The sequence below is a fragment of the Peromyscus maniculatus genome, chromosome X, assembly GCF_049852395.1.
Source record: "Peromyscus maniculatus bairdii isolate BWxNUB_F1_BW_parent chromosome X, HU_Pman_BW_mat_3.1, whole genome shotgun sequence".
NCBI classification, from domain to species: Eukaryota; Metazoa; Chordata; class Mammalia; order Rodentia; family Cricetidae; genus Peromyscus; species Peromyscus maniculatus.
Window position 1 is genome coordinate 73,035,877 of NC_134875.1, and position 27,754 is coordinate 73,063,630.

General features: G+C 37.7%; 1 protein-coding gene across 7 annotated transcripts in view; it reads right to left on the reverse strand.

Moving 5' to 3' along the window:
* The window catches only part of Dach2 (dachshund family transcription factor 2), a 497,078-nt gene that overhangs the window by 112,630 nt on the left and 356,694 nt on the right, over nucleotides 1-27,754 (reverse strand). For all 7 annotated transcript variants that reach the window (XM_076562911.1, XM_076562912.1, XM_076562907.1 and 4 more), the window contains one exon: nucleotides 16,041-16,199. In XM_076562911.1, the coding sequence (XP_076419026.1) occupies nucleotides 16,041-16,199 (159 nt within the window). The remainder of the gene's footprint in view (nucleotides 1-16,040; nucleotides 16,200-27,754) is intronic.

A 27,754-nucleotide genomic window follows, 5' to 3' on the forward strand; every position in this document is an offset into this window, starting at 1 on the left:
ATTATGTTAAATTAAGAATAAGAAAAATATTTGTTATTTTATTGATTTCATAATATTACAGTTGTAGCTATTTCCTTCTTTCTGAATGACTGTCTATCCCACATTTCCTGCATGGCAGGTCTGTGGCCATAGCTTCACATTCTTTCAGTATTACTAGTGTTATAGAATTATGATTTGTCCTTTACTGAATTTTATATTATTGCTTATTTCTTTCAATACTTGACTAGCTCATGGAATTCCATGTTCAGTTAGTTTCTGGAGAGTAATGCAATGTATTCCCTAGGTTCTCTTCTTTGTAAGGTAATATTTCCATTTCTTCTACTATCACCTTCTAGCATTTTCTCTGTCATGATTTTCTGCAGTTTGAATTATATGCAGACTTGTAGACTGCTTTAGCATTTAACATAGTAGTGTGATTTGATATACTATGACATGGTTTTCTTATCTTTCATTGATTTTAGAAAAAAATATCACTTGTCAGAACATTGTCCATGAAGGAAGCTGTATGAGAAAATTTCTGAGAGCTTATGAGATAACTCCAAGTAAACAAGTAAACAAAAGGTCTTATAACCTCTGTTCCTCCATAACATGGGTTGTTCTTGAAATTGCTTTTGTGCCCCTCCCAGGAGTAATAAATAGGAATGGGTTATCTCTAGATTACGCATTATCTTACCTGTTACTATTAAGAATGATGTGTTCAAGCACAACTTGTCCTGGTGTCTGTATACAGCCTAGACTCACGTGGTCTTGCCCTTGACAGTAACTGCTGTATACAGCTTGAACTCAAGTGAACTTTGCTCATATGACTTTGCCTAACCTTGCAAATACCCTCAGAATATATATTTTCAGATGCCCTGAATAAAGTTGGCTATTGCATGAGCCTTTATTCTGCCTCCTTTTTGGGCTCCATTCTCCCAGGTTCATACTGCCAAGTAGAGTAACAACCATCACTGATAATTCAAATAGTTTTCCATTTATGTTTCTGCTTTCTTTTTCTTTTATATTTCCAAATCTAGAATGCGACATTTTTTTCTAACTAGACCACAACTTTTGTTTTTCAGTTGGAAATTTTTTAATAATAAAATAAAACAAAATATAAGATAAAACAAACACTAATACATCTCAACAGGATGAAAAAAACAAACAGAAGGAAAAGAGCCCAAGAAAATGCATAAGGAACAGATATGGAGGCCTAATGATTTTGGAGGAGGAGATGAGGAGTGGAGGGGGGAAGGCTGGAAGGAGTAGGAGGAGGGGTGAGAGGGGTGTGCGTGGTTGGTACATAAATGAATAAAAAATTTCTTAAAAATAATAGATATCAATGCAGAGACCCACTCATTCATACTCTCTGGAATCCCATAAAAACATTAAACTGGAAATCATAATAAATGTGCAAAGGATACTCTTTCTGCCTCCACATGGTTCCCTGAGACCTGAGGGGAGAGATTTGATGGAGATACCATCTGAATATCCTAAGGTTTCTCACTTTCTGAGTAATGTCACCTGTGGGTCTGTGTTTGCTTCCACCTGCTACAGAAGGAAGCTTCTCTGATGATAGCTGAGCAAGGCACTGATATATGAGTATATCAGAATGTCATTAGGAGTTACTATATTGCTATGTATTTTGTTTTTTTGTTTAGGCCAATAGTATTTGTTCTATCCTAGGTCCCCAGGCTAATCTCAGATTCTTGGTTATTCATATATTGTCAATTATTGGTTCCATCTCATGGAGTGGGGTAAATCAGATATAGGTTGGTGGTCGGTTACTCCCACAAGTTTTGTGCCACATTACTCTAGCATATCTTGAAGGCCAGTCACCATATAAAATCAAAACATTTGTGGAAAGTTTGGCATTTATGGTCTTCCTTTGGTAGAGTGCAGAGTACTTTCTTGTACCAAACATGCTAGCACATAGGAATGAAGGCTTTCTGTAGGCACAAGTTCATTTTCTCCATGTTCAATGAGTAGTGTGAGTGTTGTCTTCAGTAATAGGGATTTACCATCAGTTTGTGGAGAGCAATATATAGTATTGGCAACAAACTGGATTGTTTGGGGATTCTCATGAAATACTTTGACCTACAACTCAATTAGATACAACTCAGTCCTAGTCCTGGAAGCATCATTGGTGACAAGAGGTATCCAGCTGGGACCGTGTCTTCTCTGTTATTTGGCAATTTCTTTTAGATCACCTTCATATATGCATGTATTTTAGGAAGCATCTACTATATTAGGTTTTCAGAGTACCTTTTAATTGGCCCTTAATTTGAGCTGTTTCTCCCCATATTCTCTCCCTCATACCTTCTTCCCTTTCTCTCCTCAGTTGATCCTCCCATTCCAATCCCCCTATTCCACTCATAACTACCTATTCTATTTCCCTTTCCTAGGAAGATCTATCTGTGCCTTTTTCTGTCCCACCCTGGCCCAAGTCCATTACTCTATATCTAACCTCTATAACAATATGCATTGTAGGTCAGTTATCATTGACTCAACAGCTAATATCCACATATAAGCAAATATATGTGGACATGGTGATGTCTGTCTTTATGAGTTTGAGTTACCACACAGAGGATGATTTTTCTGGTTCTATGTGTCTTTGAATTCCATGATTTCACTTTTTAAAATGGTTATATTCCATTGTGTAGTATACATTTTCTTTATCCATTTATCTGTTGAGGGACAACAAATTTCCAGTATAAATAGAGCAGCATTGCTATCCAACTCCATCCCTGTTCCAGCTTGACCATCCCTTATGTTCTCATCTCCCATCCCCTACCCTCTATTGCCTCATCTTCAGTTTATTCATCTCTTTCTGGAGGGGTGGGAAGAGGAAAGAGGAGAATCTTTGATTGGTATGTAAAATGAATAAAAAAATTATCAATCAATCAATCAATTAATTGATTAAATAAATAAATAAATAAATAAATAAATAAATAAATAAATAAACAGAGCAAGTATTTCTGAGGTAGGATGGAGCATTGTTTGGTTATATGCCCAAGAATGGTATAGCTGAATCTTGAGGGAGATCTATTTTCAGCTTCTTGAAGAACCACTACACTGATTTCCACAGTAGTTGCACAAGTTTGCACTTCCACCAGCAATGGATGAGTGTTCCTCTTGCTCCTCATCCTTGCCAACATGAGCCATCCCCTTTGTATTGACCTTAGATATTCTGGCAGGTGTAAGATGAACTCTCAAAGCATTTTTTGATTTGCATCTCCCTTACAGCTAAGGATGTTGAACATTTAAGTGTTCCACAAACATTTAAGTTTCCTCTTTTGAGAATTCTGTTTAAATGTGTACACCATTTTCAATTGTGTTATTTGTTTTCTTGATATCTAGTTTTTTGAGCTCTTCATACACTTTGGATATTTGTATTCTATCATATGTGTAGTTTGTAAAAATCATTTCCCATTCTGTTGGCTCCTGCTTTGAATGATGGTGCCCTTGGCTGTGCACCTGTCAATTTCATGAAGTCCCATTTAATAATTATTAATCTTAGTGACTTTAATAATGGTATTTGATTCAGAAATTCTTTTCCTGTGCCAGTGAATTCAAGACTATTCTCCACTTTATGTTTGATCAGATTCAGTATGTTTTTTTTATTTTGTTTTTTTAAAATTTTACAATACTATTCAGTTCTACATATCAGCCACAGATTCCCTTGTTCTCTCCCTTTCTGCTCCCCTCCCCTTCCCCCCAGCCCACCCTCCATTCCCACTTCCTCCAGATCAAGGTCTCCCCCGAGGACTGGGATCGACCTGATAGACTCAGTATGTTTATATAGCTCACTGATTCTGTTAGATGGGCTTAAGAAGAGCTTTAAGGGGATCTGGCTGGATGACCAACCTTGCAACTACCCAGGCCTAGAACCAGGGCTATGACTTGGCCCACCCCAACATCCACCCCATCTGTGATCTTGTGGAGCATGTGAAGGGCAGGATCTGCAGACCTGAAGCTTCATGATCTCCATGACAGAGGGCAACAACAGGATAATTAAAAGGAGTTCTAGTGAGGGCACTGCATTGATAGTATAGCAGACACCAGAGGACTCGAACCAGACCAATGACTGTTTGTAAGACACAAGGAATAGAATTAAAAAAAAAAAACAAAGTTAAAAATGAAATAAAATAAAATAAGAGATTCAAGAAACCAAGTGCCTCTGCCCTCATCCTATGAAGTGCTCAGATTATAGACCCATTACTGTGGCCAGCTTTGTCATGTGATCTAGGGATCTTCATTCAAGCTCTCAAGATCTCATGAGGCCAGTCCCCGTGAACCCCCACCCAACTCTGCCCCAGTTGCTGGGCAGCAGGAACCCCCCCATCAGACCCTACAATCTACAAGACCCAAGCCCTACCCCAATACCCATCTTCCTGTGATCCCAGTAACTTCCTGAGATAAGGAATCTGCCAGCTCCCATTGGATGAAGAGGTGAGTGACTCCTCCCTCTCCCAGAGAGTCCTGCCTCTGGGACCCAGGCCCTGGGACACAGCTACTCCCCGCAGCCAGGATCCCCCACAACTCCCTCATCAGACCCAGAAATCTATAAGACCCAAGCCCTACACCAATACTCATCTGACTATGACCCCAGTAACTTCCTGAGACAAGGAATCTGCCAGGTCTCATTAGACCAAGAGTGGCTTCCTGAGACAAAGAATCCATCAGCTGTGACTGGACCAAGGGCCCTGATAAGACCAAGAGCAACTCCCTGAGTCACAGAATCAGGTAGCTTGGATTGAGCCAAGTGCAGCTCCCTGAGATTCAGACTCTGACAGCTCCAATTAGACCAAGAGCTAATACAGGACCCAAAGGAGCCCCCAAGACACAAACACAAGCACAGAGTGGACCAATAGCAGCTCACTCAGACACAGGCACCTCTTGCACCTATTAGAGGAAGAGATGGGCAGATGCCAATGAAAAAAATACATATAACAACATAAAGAGCAATATGGCATCACCAGAACCTAGCCCTCCTCCAACAGTAAGACCTAAACATCACAATGTAGAAGAAGCAGAAGAAAGTGACCTTAAAAATAGCTTCATGAAGATGCTAGAGGCCTTTAAAGAAAAAATTGAAAAATTCCCTTAAAGAAATTGAGGAAAAGTCAAACAAAAATTTGGAAGAAATCAATAAAGAAATTGAGGAAAAGACAAAAAAATTGGAAGAAATCAATAAATCCCTTAAGAAAGCCAAGAAAACCATGAAAAAGCAATTAAACACATGAAGGAAATAGTTCAAGATCTGAAAATTGAAATAGAAACAATGAAGACACAAACAGAGGGAATGCTAGAAATAGAAAACCTGAAATGGGAAACACAGAAATAAACATAACCATAATATAAGAGATGAAAGACAGAATCTCTAGTGTAGAGGATACAAAAGAGGAAATAGATTCAACACTCAAAGAAAACACCAAAGCCAAAATAGTCATAACACAAAATGTCCAGAATATATGGGACACCATGCAAAGGACAAATCTAAGAATAATAGGGATAGAAGAAGAATACCAACTCAAAGGCACAGAAAATATATTCAACAAAATCATGGAAGAAAACTTTCTCAACTTAAAGAAGGAAATAACTATGAAGATACAAGAAGCTTACAGAACACCAAATAGACTAGACCCACCAAAAAGTCCCCTTGCCACATAATAATTAAACAACTAAACATACAGAAAAAAGATAGAATATTAAAAGCAGCTAAGGAAAAAGGCCAAGTGATCTATAAAGGCAGACCCATCAGAATAACACCCGATTTCTCAAAGGAGACTTTGAAAGCCAGAAGGTCATAGACAGATGTGATGTAGACACTAAGAGACCATGGACTAATATACCCAAGAAAATTTTCAATCAACACAGACAGAGTGAACAAGACATTCCAAGACAAAACCAGATTTAAACAATACCTATGCACAAATCCAGCCCTTCAGAAAGCATTAGAAGAAAAATTCCAATGTAAGGAAGTCAGACACAACCATGAAAACACAGGCAATAGATAAGTCCACAGCAGTAAATCCCAAAGAAGAGAAATACACACATACTACCACAAAAAGATAACAGGAATTAACAATCACTGGTCATTAATATACCTTAATATTAATGGAATTAATTCACCTATAAAAAGACACAAGCTTTTGAGGGGGCCACAGCTGGATCAGGCCCTCTGAATAGGTGAGACAGTTGATTGGCTTGATCAGTTTGGGAGGCAACTAGGCAGTGGAACCTAGTCCTGTGCTCATTGCATGAGTTGGCTGTTTGAAACCTGGAGCTTATGCAGGGACACTTGGCTCAGTCTGGGAGGAAGGGACTGGACTTGCCTGGACTGAGTCTACCACGTTGATCGCAGTCCTCGGGGGGAGGATTTGCCCTGGAGGAGGTGGGAATGGGGGGTGGGCTGGGGGTAAGGGGAGGGTGTGGGAGGGGGGAGAATAGGGGAACCCGTGGCTGATATGTAGAACTGAATGGTATTGTAAAATAAAATAAAAAATAAAATAAAAAAAAACACAGGCTAACAGAATGGATAAGAAAGCAAGACACATCTTTCTGATGCATACAAGAAACACACCTCAACTTCAAAGACAGATACTATCTCAGAGAAAAAAGACTCTTAACAGTCTTTCCAATCAAATGGACTTAAGAAGCAAGCTGGTGCAGCTATCCTAATATCTAATAAAATAGACTTCAAACTAAAATCAATCAAGAGAGATTGAGAAGGACATTACATACTCATCACAGGAAAGATCCACCAAGATTAAGTTTCAATTCAGAACATTTATGCTCCAAATACAAGGGCACCCACATATGTAAAAGAAACATTACTAAAGCTCAAATCTCGCATCAAACCCCACACATTAATAGTGGGAGACTTCAACACCCCACTCTCACCAATGGACAGATCTGCCAGATCGAATCTTAACAGAGAAATAGGGCCCAAACTGATGTTATGACTCAAATGGACTTAAGAGATATCTACAGAACATTCCACCCAAACAAAAAAAAATATAGCTTCTTCTCAGCACCCCATGGAACCTTGCTGTGGATATTGTTCTATATAAATAAAACACTGATGGCCAGTGACCAGGCAGGAAGTAGGTTGCCAGGCAGGGAGTAGGTGGGACAAGGAGAGAGGAGAATTCTGGGAAGCAGAAGGCTGAGGAGGGAGACACTGCAGCCACCGCCAAGACAAGCAGCATGTGAAGACGCTGGTAAGCCACCAGCCACGTGGCAAGGTATAGATTTATAGAAATGGGTTAATTTAAGATAAAAGAACAGTTAACAAGAAGCCTGCCACGGCCATACAGTTTATAAGTGATATAAGCGTCTGAGTGATTATTTTATAAGTGGATTGTAGGACTGCGGTGCTTGGGGAACCTGGAGAGAAGCCCTCCAGCAACAAATGGCGCCCAACGGCTTGAGTTTCCACCTTAAACCTGAGAATATTTAATAACCAATTCTAAACAGAGCCAAACCAGGTTCCTGCTTCTTGTCTCATACGGGCAGCTAGACACCGCAAAATGCAGGTTTGAACACTGGCGGGTTCCTGGCATGTGCGTTTGACTGGCAGTATGGCGGAAATGAGGCATCTGCCAGCGGCACATTAAGCTATGTGGCAGATTTAGTCTTTACTAGAATTAAAAAAATAAAAAATAAAAAAAAAGAGATTTCTGGGCTACATGCTGCTTTGATAAAAGCTTAGACCCACTATTTCTGAGACTTGATGACTCCCAGAGCTGGCAGAAAACGTTCCACTGCCATGTAGGGAAGCTGAAGTGGGCGGAGCCAACAGCCAGAGCGCCTTTTCAGACTTAGAATGGTACAGTTTAAAGCAATAGGCTCAAGGTAATATAAAAAATAAGCCACGTAAAGATGGCTACCACACAAAAAAAATCTGGATTATGTTGTCTTTGATATTCGTAACTGAAGAAAAACATTTGATTGCAAAAGCTGTTGAGTTATGCCAAAATGTATATTTTAAAGGTACCTTGACTTCAAAATTTGGATTTAAGGATATGTTGCTTTGGAAAAGAGGTTCTGCTTTTGTTTCCACAGAAAGCCAGAGGCTATGGATTTGTTCCATATTAAGATACATCAGGTTTGACCAGCCAAGACCCCCTGAAAGATATCCAATAACACCATGGCCCAGATGATCCAACATCCAGAACGGTTTCGAGGCAACTGGCTCCCACAATACAGCCTCAAGGACTACCCCATAGGCCTAAAATTTTCTTTTGTGTCCCCATAAGATACAGCGCCCCCCTCCAGCAGGAAGTAGTAAGAGATGCTACGCCCAAATTCCCAAATATACCAAGCTGGCTTTAGAGGTGGAATTGGCTCACTCCCCCTCTAAACCCAGACATATTGCTTAAAAAAATGGTTAAGAGATTCTTGTGTCCCAAATCAGAAGAGCCCTCTGGTGTGGGACAGAGAAAAACCAGTATTTTTATTTAAAACAGGTTGATTATAAATGTGATCTCTTTCTAAAAAAGAAAAACGGGATATGATTAGATATATAGGAGGATATGGAGATGATAAGATAAAAGGGTAGATTAATGAACCTACTTTTAAAGAACAACTTGTTTAAAATGTTTTACATTGGTATAGATTTTAGTTTATGTTTAAAATGTTTTACATTGGTATAAATTTTAGTTAGTGATACAAACTTGAAGTTAATTTTGTTATAATGTATATATATATATATATATATATATATATATATATATATATATATTTCTAGTCTAACCAAAAGGCAGATAGAACATCCAAATGAACAAAATCAGATATGAAAAGGGAGATATAACAACTGACAATGAGGAAATCCAGAGAATCATCAGGTCATACTTTAAAAATCTGTACTCCAGAAAATTAGAAAATCTAAAACAAATGGATAATTTTCTGGATAGGTACCATATACCAAAGTTAAATCAAGACCAGATGAACAATTTAAACAGACCAATAACCCCTAAGGAAATAGAAACAGTCATTAAAAGTCTCCCAACCCAAAAAAAGACCAGGACCAGATGGTTTGAATGCACAATTCTACCAGATCTTCAAAGAAGAATTAATACCAATACTCTTCAAGTTTTCCATACAATAGAAACAGAAGGAGTGTTACCAAATTCCTTTTATGAGTCTACAGTTACTCTGATTTCCTAGCCACACAAAGATGCAACAAAGAAAGAGAACTACAGACCTATCTCCCTCATGAACATTGATGCAAAAATACTCAATATAAATATTGGCAAACTGACTCCAAGAAAACATCAAAAGCATTATCCACCTTGACCAAGTAGGCTTTACCCCAGAGATGCAAGGATGGTTCAACATATGAAAGTCTATCAATGTAATACATCATATAAACAAACTGAATGAAAAAAAAAACATGATCATTTCATTAGATGCTGAAAAGACCTTTGACAAAATCCAATACCCCTCATAATAATGGTCTTGAAGAGAACAGTAATACAGGGAACACACCTAAATATAATAAGGGCAATTTACAGCAAGCCAACAGCCAACATCAAATTAAATGGAGAGAAACCCAAAGTGATTCCACTAAAATCAGGAACAAGACAAGGCTTTCTGCTCTCCCTGTATATATTCAACATAGTACTTGAAGTTCTAGCTAGAGCAATAAGACAACAAAAGGAGATCAAAGGGATACAAATTGGAAAGGAACAAGTCAAACTTTCCCTATTTGCAGATGATATGATAGTATATATAAGTGACCTCCAAAATTCTACCAGGCAACTCCTACAGCTGATAATCATCTTCAGTAATGTGACAGGATACAAGATAAACTCAAAAAAAAAATCAGTAGCCCTCCTATATACAAATGATAAATGGGGGGCTGAGAAAGAAATCAGAGAAACATCACCCTTTACAATATCCACAAATAATATAAAATACCTTGCGGTAACTCTAAGCAAGTGAAAGACCAGTATGATGAGAACTTTAAGTCTCTGAAGAAAGAAATTTAAGAAGATCTCAGAAAATGGAAATTTCACATGCTCATGGATAGAAAGGATTAACATAGTAAAAATGGCAATCTTACCAAAAGTAATCTACAGATTCAATGCAATCCCCATCAAAATCCTGATAAAATAGATATGATAGGATGTAAGGGTAGAAGCAGTTTAATTAATACAAGTTTCTGATTGATTATTTTATAAGTGGTTGCGGGGTCCATGGTGCTGGGCAGGACTGGAGAAAACTCAAGCTACAAATGACGCCTAACAGGTTGGCAAGAGTTTCCACTTAAAACCTGAAAAAAAAATGGTTCTAAAAGGAAGTTGAAAACAGCTTCCTAGTTGTATCTGTCAAGTTAGCTGCAGCCTGCGGGTTTGAGCTAATATGGTGGGTTCCTGGCGTGTGCGTTTGACTGGCAGTATGGTGGGAATGAGGCATCTACAAGTGGTACATTATGCTGTATGGTAGATTTAGTCTTTGCAAAAACAAACAAACAAACAAACAAAAATAATAGATTCACAATAAAACAGATTCAGAGGGAACAAGACTTTAAATGCTTTACAATCTGTGTAAAAATGTACGCAGGCTTGGAAGAGAGAGAAAAAGGAGTATATGCAGTTATATAAAGAAATAGATAGTTTTTAAAAATAAAGTCTTTAAAGAGACAGTAAAGGCAGTATAAAAAATAAGCCACATAAAGATGAATATTACACAGAGAATCTGGATTGTGTTGTCTTTAGGATTTTTAACTGCAGAAAACCATGTGATTGTAAAAGCTGTTGAGTTAAGCCAATATGTATATTTTAAAGGTACCTTGACTTTAAAATTTGGATGTAATGATATGTTACTTTGGAAAGGAGGCTCTGCTTTTTTTTCCACAGAAAGCCAGAGGCTACGGATTTGTTCCAGATTAAGATACACCAGGTTTGACCAGCCAAGAGCCCCCGAAAGGTCTCTGATGACACCATGGCCCAGATGATCCAACATCCAGAATGGTTTCAAGGCAACTGGCTCATATGATACACCCTCATGGACTACTCCATAATCCTAAAATTTTCTTTTTTTCCCCACAAGATACAGTGCCCCCTCCAGCAGGAAGTAGTAAGAGAAGCTATGCCCAAATTCCCAAATATACCAAGCTGGCTTTGGAGATGGAATTGGCTCACTGCTTCTCTAAACTCAAACATTGCTTTAAAAAAAAAAAAAAAGGTTGAGAGATTCTTTTGTCCCATATCAGAAGAGCCCTCTGGTGTGGGACAGAGAAAAACCAATATTTTTATTTAAATTAAGTTGATTATAAATGTGATCTCTTTCTAAAGAAGAAAAGGGGATATGATATAGACATGATAGAATGAAAGAGTAGATTATTGAATCTACTTTTAAAGAGCAACTTGTTTAAAATGTTTTACATTGCTATGGATTTTAGTTTATTGACACAAATTTAAAGTTAATTTTGTTATACTGTATGTGTATTTTTACTCTTGTTAAAGGTATTATGTTTATACAACTCATTTAAATTGTAATGGAACAATTAGTCTTCTATGATAGTCAAACTTATAGTCATGTTAAGTTTCTAGGTATACATAGGTATATTTCAGATAGATAGGTTATCTTCAAATACTTCAAAGACCTACAGAATATGGCATGTAAAATGTTTTTTAAAATTTAGACTTTCTGGAAAATGAGACATGTCTGCTTCTGGCAGCACCGATTTACTTCAGAGAGGAGGATGGGCATCAAAGACACTCTATATGGAGTTTATCTTCTTCTTGGCAAAAATAGCCATTTGGGCAAGAAACTGTTCTTGCCTGGACTGCTTGATCAACTGGACATGCAGGACCCAAAAGAAGGTGACCATTGAACTTTGGTTCAGGTTCCTGTTCCATAGAGGAAACTGCCAGACATTCTACAGGACACAGAGAAAAGTGACTGAGAGACTCTAGGCCTGTGGGCTGAAGACAGATGCCCCAACTTTACAAAAGATATTTGGATGACTGTCTAGGCTGCCAGCTGTCTCTGTCTACTCTCACAAGACTCTGCAAAGTTCTGTGTGTCCTTCTCCCATTTCTCAGGTAATATTATATCCTTCTGAGGTCTTTGATGTAGTTGAAGACTAGATAGTTATAATTTTCCTGAGTTATGATAAAAGATAAGTTAAATATGAAACCTTATACTCACAAATATAGGATACATATATCTTCTTTAATTTTGCCAACTACAAATAGACTAGATATTATAAATAGACTAGATATTGTAACTGTAATTCTTGCTTGATAATTGTTTTGTTATATGTAATTTTACTATGTGAAATTTAAAACCTTCCTTTTTGAAAAAAAAAGAACAGAGGAAGTGCTGTGGATATTACTCTGTATAATAAAATGTTGATTGGCCAGTAGCCAGGCAGGAAGTATAGGCAGGACAAGCAGAGAATAGAATTTTGGAAACAGGAAGGCTGAGTCATGAGACACTGCAAGCTGTCATGATGAGAAGCAGATGTTAAGATACCAGTAAGCCACGAGCCACGTGGCAACTTATAGATTAATAGAAATGGGTTAATTTAAGATACAAGAACAGTTAACAGGAAGCCTGCCATGGCCATACAGTTTGTAAATAACATAAGTCTCTGTGTGTTTACTTGTTTTTTTCTGAGTGGCTGCAGGACTGGTGAATGAGAGAGATTTGTCCTGACTGTGGGCCAGGCCGGACCAGGAAAGCTATAGCTACAAAATCCCAACACAATTCTTCACAGACCTGGAAAGAATAATACTCAATTTCATTTGGGAAAAAAAACAGAATAGCTAAAAGAATCCTGTACAACAAAACCACCTCTGGAGACATCCCTATCCCTGACTTCAAGCTCTACTATAGAGCTACAGCAATGAAAACAGCTTGCTACTATCATAAAAACTGATGTGTGGACAAATGGAATTGAAGACCATGACATTTATTTGCACACCTATGAACATACAATTTTTGACAAAGCAGCCAAAACTGTACAATGGAAAAAAGAAAGCATCTTCAACAAATGGTGCTGGCGTAACTGGATGTCAACATGTAGAAGATTGCAGATAGATCCATATTGCCATGCACAAAATTGAAGTTGGAGTGGATCAAAGAGCTCAATATAAAACCAGTTACACTGAACCTGATAGAAAAGAAGGTAGGTAATAGTCTTAAATGCATTGGCACAGGAGACCACTTCCTAAATATAACACCAGTAGCACAAACACTGAGAGAAACAATAAATGGGACCTCCTGAAACTGAGAAGCTTCTGTAAGGCAAGGGACACAATAAATAAGACAAAATGACAGCCTACAGAGTGGGAAAAGATTTTCACCAAACTCACATCTGACAGAGGGCTTATCTCCAAAACATATAAAGAAACTAGACATTAAAATTAGAAACAATCCAATTAAAAAATGGACTATATAGCTAAACAGAGAATTCTCAAAGGAAGAATTTCAAATGACTGAAAGACATTTAAGGAATTGCTCAGCATCCTTAATTATCAGGGATAAGCAAATCAAAATGACTCTGAGATATCATCTTACATCTGTCAGAATGACTAAGATCAAAAGCATTGCAGGGAGCCTATGTTGGAGAGGGTGTGGAGCAAGGGGAACACTCCTCCACTGTTGGTGGGAGTACAAAGTGGTACAGCCACTTTGGAAATCAATATGGCAGTTTCTCAGAAAATTGGCAATCAATCTACCTCAAGACCCAACTCTACCACTCTTGGGCATATACCCAAGGAATACTCAATCATACTACAAAGACACATGTTCAACTATGTTCATAGCAGCATTATTCATAATAGCCAGAACCTGGAAACAACCTACATGCCCTTCAACTGAAGAATGGATTAAGAAAATGTGCTACATATACACAATAGAGTACTACTCAGCAGAGAAAAACAATGACATCATGAAATTTGCAGGCAAATGGATGGAACTAGAAAATATCATTCTGAGTTAGGTAATCCAGACTCAGAAGGATAAACATGGTATGTACTTATTTATAAGTTGATACTAGATATAAAGCAAAGGGTCATCAGGCAACAACCCACAACTCCAGAGAAGCTAACTAACAGGGAAGACCCAAAGAGGGATGCATGGACTGCCCTGGGAAGGGGAAATCGATGATATCTCCATGAGTTAACTGGGGATGAGGGGTGGACAATGGAGGATAAGGGATAGGAGATGAGAGAATAAGGGGATGGGATGGTTGATCTAGAACAGGGAGGGAGGGGGAATGCAATGAAAGAGATACCATGACAGAGAGAGACATCATACAGAGAAAAACTCAGTGCTAGGAAAGTTGCCAGGAATCCCAAGGATGATCACAGTCTGGGCTACTAGCAATAGTGGAGAGGGTGCCTGAACTGAACTGCTTGCCCCAGAAATCAGACCAGTGAATACCCTAACTGTCATCACAGAACTTTTCTCCAATGACTGATGGAAGCAGATGCAGAGATCCATGGCCAATCACTAGAGAGAGCTCCAGGAGCCCAGTCAAAGAGAGAAAAGAGGGATTCTATGAGCAAGTGCATCAGAATCATGATGGGGAAACATGCAGGAATGACCAAACCAAACTAGAATGAACTCATGAAAGTTGGATTAATGGCTGTGGAGCCTACATCGAACTGGACTAGGCCCTCTGCATGGTGAGACAACTATGCAGCTTGATCTGATTGGGGGCCCCCTAGCAGTAGGATCAGAATCCATCTCTGGTGCATGAGTGGGCTTTGTGGAGCCCACTGCCTATGATGGGACACCTTGTGCAGCCTTGAAGCAGGGGAAGGGTTGGACTTTCCTCTAGTGAATGTGCCTCCACATGAGAGGCCTTGCCTTCTTGTGGGAGGGAGTGCGGGATGGTTTAGGAGGGGAGGCTGGGGGGGGGGGCAGAAGGAGAGAAGAGGGGATCTTTGATTGGTGTGTAAAATGAATGAAAAAAATTTCTTAATAATAAAAAAATATCCTGCGACAAGCACTTCAGCTACTGAGCTACCTCATCAATTCTTGGCCTGTATTTCAAGCATTTTTTTTTTCATGAGATGTGTTTTCTATGTTTGCTTCTTGAAAGTCCAAAATGATTTATCAGGTGAATGAAGGCTAAGAAAACTTTGTCTTTAGGAAAATGTTTTAGGTTGAACAGGATTTGAGTTAGAATATTTTATGTATCTAATATGTGGTATTCAATATTCCTTTGGTGCTCTTTTTCTGTACCCCAGATTTCTTTTTTCTTTCTCTCTAGAGAATTCATAATACATAGTACCTGAAGCTTTTGGTTCTTTCGGCTATAATAAACTACTACTATACACCCTTACTCTGGTGATGGTATATTATGAGGGGTAACTATTTCAAAATTCTTCTATTGCTTCAACCCCAGGGTTTAATGGTGGAATTAAACTCCCAGGAAAAGGAATAATAGGACTCTTCTACAGGAATTCTTGTTTATAAGAAAGATAGTATTTTCACCCAAGTAACTTGATAAAAGATCTATTTTATAGCAGAAAGATTTAAGAAAAATTTAAGCCCATGCAGCGATCATCTAAATAGGAACATGTACAAATCATCTATATTCATATTCCTAAGAAACATTAAAGATTAATTTACATAGTAATTATTCTATGCAACTAATTATTAATATATTTACCTTTGTCAGTTTGTAGCATTCAGACTAACCTGAAATAGTTATGTTTCCATCCCTACCTTTTATTTGTAGTAACTGCTTGAAGACTTATCCAAAGTAACATGATGTTTTATCATTTTGTAAAAACTGAATTTGAGATACCAATCAGTGTGGTCCTTGTCAACATTCCTTACTACTCAGCTTAGCAGCCTCACACATACTTACATACTTTTATTTTCCTCTACTACTTACTATGCCTCCCCAGTTACCTATATGATATGAATTCCACATTCTCAAAGAAATCACTCTTTACTTCTTCCCACAGTTTTGAAATGTTATACACTGTGAAAGAGAAATAGACTAAGCCTTGCATTTCAAGGTATCTGGAAAGTCTTGCTTTGTACTTTTCCAACATACAATTTGCTCAGGATAGTATACGTACGATTGCTTAGCAGGTGATTCTGCTGAAGTGGATTGAGGGTAGGAGCATTTCCAAGGCTGGGCTGGCCAGCCAGTGCTGTATGAGCAATTCCATGTTGAGGTCCAGGAGCAGCAAGTGGAGATTGTATCTTATCTTTATCCCAGGAGGATTCACTTCCACCTAAAAAAAGAATATTGAAATTCAAAGACTTCAATTGAAAGAGTTTTCCATGAGAAGCTTTAAAAATCCTCATTGTAGAACTGCAATCAGCAATACCTCTTAGAAATTCTTTATTGATCTGCAAACTCACAATCCTAGTTCCAGACCCATGAAAGCCCATAAACACTCTTTGTACAGGACCACCTTTCTTGGGTAAGCTGCCTTCCCCTTTTTTCCTCTTCTCCTTCTGCAATCGGCAAACCCACAAGCCTCGTTCCAGACCAGTGGCCTGCAAACACTCCTTGGTGTGTCGCATCTTTCCTGGGTAAATAGCTTCTTCTCATTGCCTTTGCTTTATCCAACCCACTGACATATTCAAACTCACAAGCTTAGATCCAGACATATAGCCCTTAAATCTCTCCACTTGTGAACTCTCTTTGCCTGGCTTAGCTCACCGACCAGCTTAACCTAGCTCAGCTCAGGTGACACATTTCTTGCACTGGCCCAATCTAAGGAAGGGCAGATTATCATATCAGACACAAACAAAGCAGTCTACCTGCCCAAGTCAAATCGAGACATACAGAAGTAAGAAACAGAAAAAAGCCCAGTGACAAATGGTAGACAGGATAATTAAAATTAAGAAAAGTGTGCAAGAAACAAGCCAGCCAAGGTTGGGCATTTATAGGTAAGAATAAGCCTCCATGTATGGTTTATTTGGGAGCTTGGTGGTGGGCCCCCAAAAGAACCAAAAGAGTAAAAGAGAAAAAAAAACAACAACAATGGAATAGAAAAGCTTCATATACCTATTAGAAATAGAAAATTCAGGGGAAATTTTACAAATAGAATGATATCAAGCAGAAGATGGAATATTAGGACTTAAGGATAAAATATATAATCTAGATGAAATAAGCAAAGAAGAAAAATTTAAAAGCAGAAAATGATAACTTGAGAGAGGAAATCAAAACCCATAAAGATGAAAGTTGCATGTTTTCTCTCATATGAAGCTCCCAGCTCCAAATCTTCAGATGTGAGTACATGTACTGGGATAACTGCAAAAATCAAGAAAGTAAAAGGGGCCCATGTTGGGTTGTGAGGTAGGGAAGGAAGAGAGAGGGGAACAGTACCTATAGGTGATATAATTTGAGAAATGGGAAAAATAGGGTATTTTAATCAGGCAAGGTGAGGGAGAAAAATACAGAAGAGAGGAGGGTAAAATAACAATAAGAGGGTCTGAAATTTTCATTAGAAATCATACCATATAATTAAATTTCTATATAAAATATACTATACTACATGTAAGTGTGTGTATAGATAAATATATCTAGTTTAAATGATATTTTCTCGTCTGAGCTGATATGTTCCCTCCAAGAACAAAGCACCATCTAATAAAAACCCCAATAAGAGGCATGAAAAGCCCTTTTTCAAACTGTTGATCAGAGTTGTTGAAGAGATCCCCAAAACATTACTAGCTAATGTTGTTGCCTTTGGTTGTCACCCAGAAGTGGAAGGTTAGTAACTATTGTGAAGATACCATGACCTTAAGACACAGGGAACAGAGGTTTCTGAGTTGGAGATGACCTCAAAATCTCGATTCATGAAACCAGAAAGCATTATTCACGCTTCCAAAGTGGGGAAGCAAACAAATGTCCTATCCAGCTGTGATGCCTATAAACCACACCAGTGATCAGCATGATACAATAATACCAAGGGTACAATTGTGGCATAAATACTTGGGTTTTAATTAGTTTTTATTAGAACCAATAGTTCTCTATTTGAACTTAAGATACACTCAACAAGTGGGAATTCTGAACTGTTACTGGAACCCTAGTCAACTACCCAGGAATAGTGAAGTCATAGATTATAGAGGACAACTTGTCATTGCAAAATTATTAAACTAGCATAATACCTAACTACATTCAAATTATTTGTTCTTATACACACAGATAACTTAGTTCTCATCCTCCATCAAAGAAAATTTTCTTTGCAATACATGGAGATCATTACAGAAAATGACAACCATTCCAAACTGCAGTTGTAGAGCCAGGTCCCAACTGATACATCTACAACACAACTCCTGCACCTAAGGATCATGGAACATTGCAGAAGAGGGAGAAGAAAGATTATAAGAGCCAGAATATTATAAAGTTTGCTTTGAGATTGTGTTTCCTAGTAATATAATAAGTGACATTTTAAATGTCCCAACTATATGACTGACAAAACATGAGCTGAGCAAGGATGAGAATAATAGTCATGCTAAAGTGGATGAGGGAAAGTCCATGAGGCCTCAATTCTACACAAAGAACTATGGCCATAACAGAATCCTGAGAGTGGAAGAAATAGTTTTACCCAGGGAAACATATACCAATTGACTATCTAATACCAAGCGCTCAGCCATATATACATATACATATACACATATATATACATATATATATAATATTATACAGACTGAGCTGGCTGTATTTATGCATTTAAGAATATATATATATACATATATATGTTTGTGTGTATACATATTCATATACATGTAATAACAAATAATGAAAAATAGAGAGCAAGAAATTGAAAGAGAATGGAGGGGTATGTAGGAGGATTTGAAGGGTGGAAAGGGAGGGAGAAATGATGTAATAATATTATAATCACAAAAAATAAAGAAATATTTTTTAAAGCATAGCATAGGAACATAGGAATATGGAACACCGTTTGTCATAGGATTTCTTTTGCTGTGACAAAGCGTCATGACCAAAAAATAAGTTGGGAAGGAAACAGTTTATTTGGCTTACACTTCTATATCATTGTTCATCATCAAAGGAAGTCAGGACAAGAAATCCACAGTGCAGGGACCTAGAGGCAGGAACTAATGCAGAGGGCATTTAGAGGAGCTTCTTACTAGCTTGATTCTCTCTGTCTTGCTTAGCCTGCTTTCTTATAGACTCCAGGACCACCACAATGGGTTGAGCCCTCCCTCATTGATCATTACTTAAGAAAATGTCTTACCAGGGGATCTTATGGAGGCATTTTCTCAACTGAGGTTCTCTCATTATACAACTCTAATTTGTATTTCAAGTAGATACGATACTAGCCAGCACACTGTGAAAGACTAAATCTTCAAACATAGACATAGAAGAGGGAGAAGAGTGCCAGTTCAATGACATAAAACATACATTCAACAAGATCTTCACTAAACTAAAGACAACTTTTCCATAAAGATTCAAAAGGCACACAGAAACCCAATAGACAAGGCCCCAAAAGAAAAACCCTGTTAGACATCAGAGTCACAACACTGAATTTATAAACAAAAAAAAAAATTGAAAGTGGCAAGAGAATAAACACAAGTAATGTGTAAAGGAAAACCCATCAACCTAAATGCCTACATTAAAATAGCAGAAAACGCGCAAATAAATGACTTAAGGATGCACCTCAAGAATTTTAAAAACAAGAACAAACCAAAGCCACTATACAACAAGAAATAATAAAAGTCAAAGCAGAAGTTAATGAAATAGAAACAAATAGAAACTCTAAGAGCTGGTCCTATAATCATCTTCCCTCTTTTCAACTGGACTCCCGGAGCTCAGCCTGCTGCTTGGCTGTGGATCTCTGCATCTGCTTCCATCAGTTACTAAATGAAGGTTCTATGATGACAGTTAGGGTAGTCACCAATTGCTCTTCCTTGAACTGGGTTTGGGGGGGTTGGTCCTGCCTCAACTGAATATACCAGACTCTGCTTACTCCCCATAGGAGAACTTATCCTTTTGGAGGAGGGTACAGGGGGATGATCTGGGGAGGGAGGCTGGGGGAGGAGTGAGAGGAGGGATGAGATGGGGCATCTGTGCTTGGTATGTAAAATGAATAAAAATATTCTTAAATAAAAATAAAATTAAAAAAGAGCTGGTTCTATGAGAAGATAAACAAGATCAACTGACCCTTAGTACAACTGACCAAAATATTGAAAGAGATGATGAAAGTTAACAGAATCAGACATAAACAGAGAGATTTTACAATAGGTATGAAAGAAATACAGAATATTGCAAGAAAATACTTTAAAACCTGTTGTCCATTACATTGGAAAATCTAAAAAAATGGATTAATTTCTTGATTCATATGAACTACCAAAGTCAAACCAAGAAGAGATTAACAACCTAAACAGATCTGTAACAAAGGAGAATACTGATATGGTTATGCAAATCCTTCGGACTAAAAATTCTAGTGATAGATGGATTAACAGCAGAATTTATCCAGGCACTCAAAGAACTAAACTTCCTTCTTAAACCCTTCAAAAAATAGAAATGGAAGTATCACTCAAAACTCATTCTATGAAGGCAGTATCCTCTCATGCCCATTCGAGGTAAAGATACTGCAACAGCACAGACTAATAATACTGATGAACATACATGCAAATATCTTCAGTAAAATGCTAACAAACCTGATTGGATTCAAGATGCACTCCACAAGATAGAACCCATGCCTCACATAGTTAAAGTGGCCACAAACTTGAGGCTATAGAGAGCATGGGCTTAGAGGAAAACAAAATGCTATTATTCTGCTATAAGACAGCAATAATGACTCCTAATGACATTCTGCTATACCTATAAATCAGTTCCTCACTCAGCCATCATCAGAGAAACTTCTTTTTGAAGTATATGGAAAGTAACACAGAGACCCACAACTGGATAATGTACAAAGGGATATTTTGAAGCACTCAGTCTTAAATGTGTTGTTGTCTTTATCAATGCCTTCTCCTAAAGGGCTCAGGGAGATATAATAGAAATGAGAGAAAGATTGTAAGAGCCAGAGTTGATAGATGAATCCAAAGACACAATGTACTCCAGACACAATAGGACTGAGGCATATATGAACTGACAGAGACTGCGGCACCACCCACAGGGCCCGCACAGGTTCAAGCCCTATAGGGTGTAAGCTCTCAGAGTGGGAGGTGGACAGGAGCTCTCACCACAAACCAAGAAGCTTTCTGTAGTCGATAACTACATGCAAATAAATAAATAAATAAATTAGTTTATCCAATAAACTCTCACTAGGTGTTTTAACCATACTTTAGAGGAGGCCCCAATCCCAGGAGTAGTTGACCAACACAAAAGGAACACAATGGTATTTTTTTGTAGTTTTTGTTTCATATCACATTGTTTGAGCATTTTTTCTTATGCTTCCATAATCTGATTTCTGTGTTTTTGTGGGGATTTTCTTCTATATGAGTTTTTGTTTGTATATTTGTTTAAGAGAGAAAAAGAAATGTCATGGAATTGAATGGGTGAAGAGGTTGTGGGATGCATTGGGGAGGGGAAAAGCATGATCAGAATTTATTTTCAATAAAAAAATAGTTCTGGAAAAACTGTGAGTAAAACACTTAGAAAAATAAAAGTAGACCCATCCGTATTACAATGCACAAATATTAGATTCAAGTAGATACAAAGGCCCCAATTTGAAACATGAAAAAAATAAAATTGCAAAAAGAAAACATAGGCAGAATCCTAGGTATAGGAAAGTATTTCTAAAAGGGACTCTTCCCAAAGAATTAAGGCTAATAACTGACAATTTGTACCTCATAAAACTAAAAATCTCTGTAGCTTAGGGAGTAATCTAGTCAAAAAGAACCCTATAGGATGGGGGATAAACTTTGACAGGTATAAACTTTGCCAGCCATATCTGACAGAGGAATAATATCTGAAATACATGAAGAACTCAAAATACAAAAAGTCAAAGCAACAAAAAACCTGATTTAAAAATGGGCTAGTAACATTAAAAAAAAGTTCTCAATCGAAGAAATAAAAATGGATAAGAAGTGCCTCAAAAAGTGCTCACCATCCTTAAACTAGAGAAATGCAAATTAAAATAACTTTAAAATTCATTTCACTTGGGTCAGAACGGCTAAACTAAACAAAACATCTGACAACAAATGCTTTGAAAGTTTTGGAGAAAGAGGGCTTCTCATTCACAGTTGGTGGGAACAAAATCACTATGGTATGGTGAATCCTCAAAAAACTAAAATGAAATCTACCATATGATCCAGCTCTACCACTCCTTGGCATATGCCCCAAGACCTGGCTATCCATACAGCACAGACACTGCCAGCAATGCTCACAGAGCTACTTTATTTGTAATAGGAAGAAAATGGAGGTAGGCCAGCTGCATTTTCTTCAAGAAATGGAAGGATAATGAAATGAGGTAAAGATACAAAATTGAATATATTCCGCTATAAAGAAGAAATCAAATCAAGAAATTAGCAAGTGACAGCTATACCAAAAGATATTATATGGAGTGAGTTAACCCAGACCCAGAAAGTGAAATAGCAAATGTTCTCTCTGAATTGTGTTTCTGAGCTTCAAATCCTCAGATATAAATATACAACATGGAGTAACCACAGAAACTCAGAGATAATAAAGGCTCCATATGCAATGGTGGTTATGACGGGACTAGAGGATTATAGTTGATATGCAGAGAGAAACAGAGTCATAAGGAGGGCACTTTTTTTTTCCGAGACAGGGTTTCTCTGTGTTGGAGTCTGTCCTAGAACTCACTCTGTAGCCCAGTGTGGCCTTGAACTCACAGAGATCTGCCTGCCTCTGCCTCCCGAGTGCTGGGATTAAAGGCATGCACCACCACTGCCCAGCTAAAGGAGGGTGCTTTAACTAGTGAGGAGGCAGGCACAGAGGTCAATGAAGCAGGAGGAAGGAAGAGAGACAACTCCAAGGTTGTTAAAGCCTCAAGGAATCATGTTATTTTTTTCTTTATACAAAATATATACAATCTATATAAGGGTGTCATATACATACATATATAGACACAAATAAAGATATTAATATATTAATTATTACCTGTTATACAATTCTATCTATAAATATAATAAATATACTATAAATGCATATATAAATATTATTATATAATGTATATAATTCTAAAAAATTATTACATGTAATATACATAATTATATAAGGAAGATAATCCACTTGGGCTGACAGTACTTATAACAAGAACAATAGGCAAACAAAAACTCCAGTGTCAGGCAAAAAAATAGCTGGCCGGTTTAATCCAAGTGATTCTCAGACCAACACAGACTATTCAATTAGCTTTTGTTTGTATCTCAGTGTTTAAGGGTGAGCACCTATCCCGGAATATGCCATATACCACACCAGATTCAGTTGGTGCAAGCTGGATCTGACCAGAAATACTCTTTCTATGTTCTATCTTCCATGGTTCAAAAAAATTCTACGTAAACTTACAAGGGAGGGATGGAATCAATCAGTCTTTCTGAGCTACAAACACTAATGAATCATGACAATTACCAGAATGAGAAGATATATGTGAAGGTGGCAATTACATGTCAATGGGAAGGAACAGCTGTCTAATTGGACTTAAGATTCACTCAACAGGAGGTAAATCATGTCTGGTACTGGATACTTAGTCATCTTCCCTGAGCTAGTGAGACCATGGACCTTAGAAAATAATCTAGCACTGCCATTTTACTAGGTTGGCATACTTCCTTAATTACATTCCAAATCCTTGTCCTTATACCCAAAGGTAAGTATAGCTACCACACTTCACAGAAACCTCTCTTTATAACAAATGGAGATCATCACCGAAAGCCACTTCTGGACACAATGCAGACATCAAAGGATCTTGGGATGACAATATACATTTATATCACAAATCCTGCATATCTAGCTCAGAAAACATCAAAAAAGAAGAGGCTGAAAGATTTTAAGAGCCAGAATACCAGGAAGTCTTCTGTGAAAGTCTATCCTAGGAATAGCTGTATACATGATATTGAACATTGACAATATCAATGGAAATGTTAATGTGGAAAGCATAAAATTTTGCAGTGTCTAGACAATGTAGTACAAGCAACTAGAAACTGTTGAGACATTTAGTTTTTCCTAGGGATAAAACCTTTTATTGGTTGTCCAGTGCAGATTGGTCAGCCTTGAAACCATATACCCACTAACAACCAAAACAGACTCAACATATTACACACACATAGACACACAGACACACAGACCACACACACACACACACACAGAGAGAGAGAGAGAGAGAGAGAGAGAGAGAGAGAGAGAGAGAGAGAGAGAGAGAGAGAGAGGTATGTAACAATAACAATAAAAGAAAAAGAGGCTATCAATTTGAAATCTGTGCAATTTGAGATCTGTGGGCATGGGAGGGGTTTGAGGGGGGGAAGCTTCAGGGAAAAAAGGAAAGGTTGTTGTGCAACTATATCTAAATCAGAAACATATAAAAAGTGAAAAGTATTACTAACCATGTTTAACTTATTTATGAGTTTTAAATATGTTCATTAAGCACTTATGGGAAGACTAAATGATTCTCCCTAATAAGGTAGACTGCTAACCATAGTTATGGTTTCAATACACCTTGTATCACCATCAATAGATTTTGGAAGTATTTATATATTAAAAGCCTTAAACATTACTGACTTGGATTCCAATCTTGGCATACTCATGTGCTTATTTAAAAGCACAGCTGTTATTTACACACAAAAAATTAAAGGAACAACAGTGTATGAAATACATAAAAACCAACAGTATAACTATTTTCAGGTTCATCTGCCCAGGAAGCAAATGGTTTTTTTTTTGTTTTTTTTTTTGTGTTTTGTTTTTTTTTTTTGTTTTTTTTGTTTTTTTTTTGGTTTTTCGAGACAGGGTTTCTTTGTGTAGCTTTGCCCCTTTCCTGGAACTCGTTTTGGAGGCCAGGCTGGCCTCAAACTCACAGAGCTCCGCCTGCCTCTGCCTCCCGAGTGTTGGGATTAAAGGCGTGCGCCACCACCGCCCGGCGCAAATGTTTTCATACATAACAGGTAGGTTTGCCCACAAAACATGCTGAGTAATATAAGAAACTATGGATTAGAACTTGAATCTCTTTCTTCTTTGATCACCCATACTAAAGATTGTATCCAGGTGTGCATTTACTGTACATCCCTAAATTGCCAGAGTCCATAGTACTCTAGCTATTTTGGGTGGCATTTAATATACTTTGTGGATAGAACCATTGGAAGAAATCACAGAATGATATCCAGAACATTTTCAGTATTGGTGGATATTTCTTCTTAAGACTTAAAGTTGTTGTTTTCTTTTTCTTTCTTTCTTTCTTTCTTTCTTTCTTTCTTTCTTTCTTTCTTTCTTTCTTTCTTTCTTTCTTCCTTCCTTCCTTCCTTTCTTCCTTCCTTTCTTTCCTTCCTTCTTCCTTCATTTCTTTCTTTTTCATCCCTCATCTCTCATCTCTCTGTCTCTCTTCCCACTTTATTCCTTCCCTTCTTTTTAAGTAAATTGCGTATTTTTATTTCTGAGACAAGAATTCCAGTAGTTTAACTTCTGATCCACAGTTACCACATATCTCAGAAAAGTTTTTCTTTTGAGGGATCTTTTTGAATTCTTTTGTGGCCAAAGTTAATATTTGATTCAATCGCAACAGTTTTAACGCATCCATGACTTAATGAGCTAAGACAAGAAAATATATTTTAATAATATACATAAGCACAGAGGATTTCCTGGGTATACCTATATTAACAAAATTTTTTAATCAAATGGGGAGGAAACAAGTATCTGATAGTTCACAACCCAGTATAAACATTCAGTTAACCTATTCTGAAGTTGTGTATTATAGTTTGGTTTAATTTGCCAGACTCAATTAATAAACCCCAAATCATTCCTTTAATCATGTTGAAGTTTGGTTTCCTCACTGAAGATAGTCAAAACTTCTATGACTGCACCAAATTGTTCCCTTTTAATCCAGATGTTTGATGCAGCACATTTGCTGTCTAAGAGCAGGGGTATAATTTATCATTTGGTGAAATCACTTAATTTAGCATTCACAAATTTAAAATCCCAATTAAATCAATAAGAAATTGTTATGTGTTAATTAAGAGGGGTGGTGGAGGAGTGTAATTCTTAATAAATGATGAAAATAACCAAACTGCAACACTGAGAATTCTTTATAGTAACATTGGGCCTATAAACATGATTAATGCAAGAAAATGCAAACATTTGAAAGATCAATGATTACACAAATATGGAACCATTCCATCATTTTAGCACTGTGTTCAAGATATGAATTACCTCGCCATTACAGAATTCCAATTTGTAAAATGATGAACTAAACATTGACAAAGAAAGATAAATTTAGAAGACCCTAAATTATGCCACTTGATTTAATACAGTGTTTGTGTATCGTAGCCGCAAAACCACACAGCAATCCTAGACTCAAGAATTGTCAATATTTACTTTGTGAATTTTCAACCTTTTAGCACACATCAAACATTAAGTAGCATATCATGTATTCAGCTAATATTTTTCAAATTACATACACTAAATGAACTTTAATAGAAATATTTTTAAAAAATGCATTAAAAATGACAGCCTACAGAATGGGAAAAGATCTTCACCAACCCCACATCTGACAGAGGACTGATATCCAGAATATATAAGGAACTCAAGAAATTAAACATCAAAATGACCAACAGTCCAATTGAGAAATGGGCTTTAGAACTAAACAGAGAATTCTCAACAGAGGAAACCCAAATGGCTGAAAGACATTTAAGGAATTGCTCAACATCCCTAATCATCAGGGAAATGCAAATCAAAACAACTCTGAGATACCACCTTACGCCTGTCAGAGTGGCTAAGATCAAAAATACTGAAGACACTTTATGCTGGAGAGGATGTGGAACTAGGGGAACTCTGCTCCACTGCTGGTGGGAATGCAAGCTTGTACAACCACTTTGGAAATCAATATGGCGCTTTCTTAGAAAATTGGGAATCAATCTCCCTCAAGATCCAGCTATACCACTCCTGGGCATATACCCAAGAAATGTTCAATCATACCACAAGAGCACTTGCTCAGCTATGTTTATATTAGCATTGTTTGTAATAGCCAAAACCTGGAAACAACCTAGATGCCCTTCAACTGAAGAATGGATAAACAAATTGTGGCACAGATACACAATGGAATACTACTCAGCAGAGAAAAACAATGACATCACACGGTTTGCAGGCAAATGGATGGATCTAGAAAAAATCATCCTGAGTGAGGTAACCCAGACTCAGAAAGACAAATATGGTATGTACTCACTCATAGGAGGATGCTAGATGTGGAACAAGGATGACTGGACTGCTACTCACATCACCAGTGAGGCTACCTGGAAAACGGGACCCCAAAAAAGACACGGAGAAATGGATGAGATCAACATGAACAGCCTGGTCATGAGTGGGAGCAATGAAGGGCGACGGTCGATGGAAAGAGAGTGGGAGATCCTAGCTGGATCAAGAAAAGAGAGGGAGAACAAGGAATAGGAGACCATGGTAAATGAAGACCACATCAGAAGGGGAGGAAGCAGAGCGCTAGGGAGGCCCACGGAGATCCACAAAGATACCCCTGCAAAAGACTGCTGGCAATGGTCGAGAGACGGCAGGAACTGACCTACTCTGGTGATGGGATGGCCAAACACCCTGATAGTTGTGCCATAAACCCCATCCAAGGAAGGTCTGAGGAATCTGGATGCAGTCATCCACGGCTGGGCCCCTGGTGGAGCACTGGGAGTCTAATTAGTGAGAAAG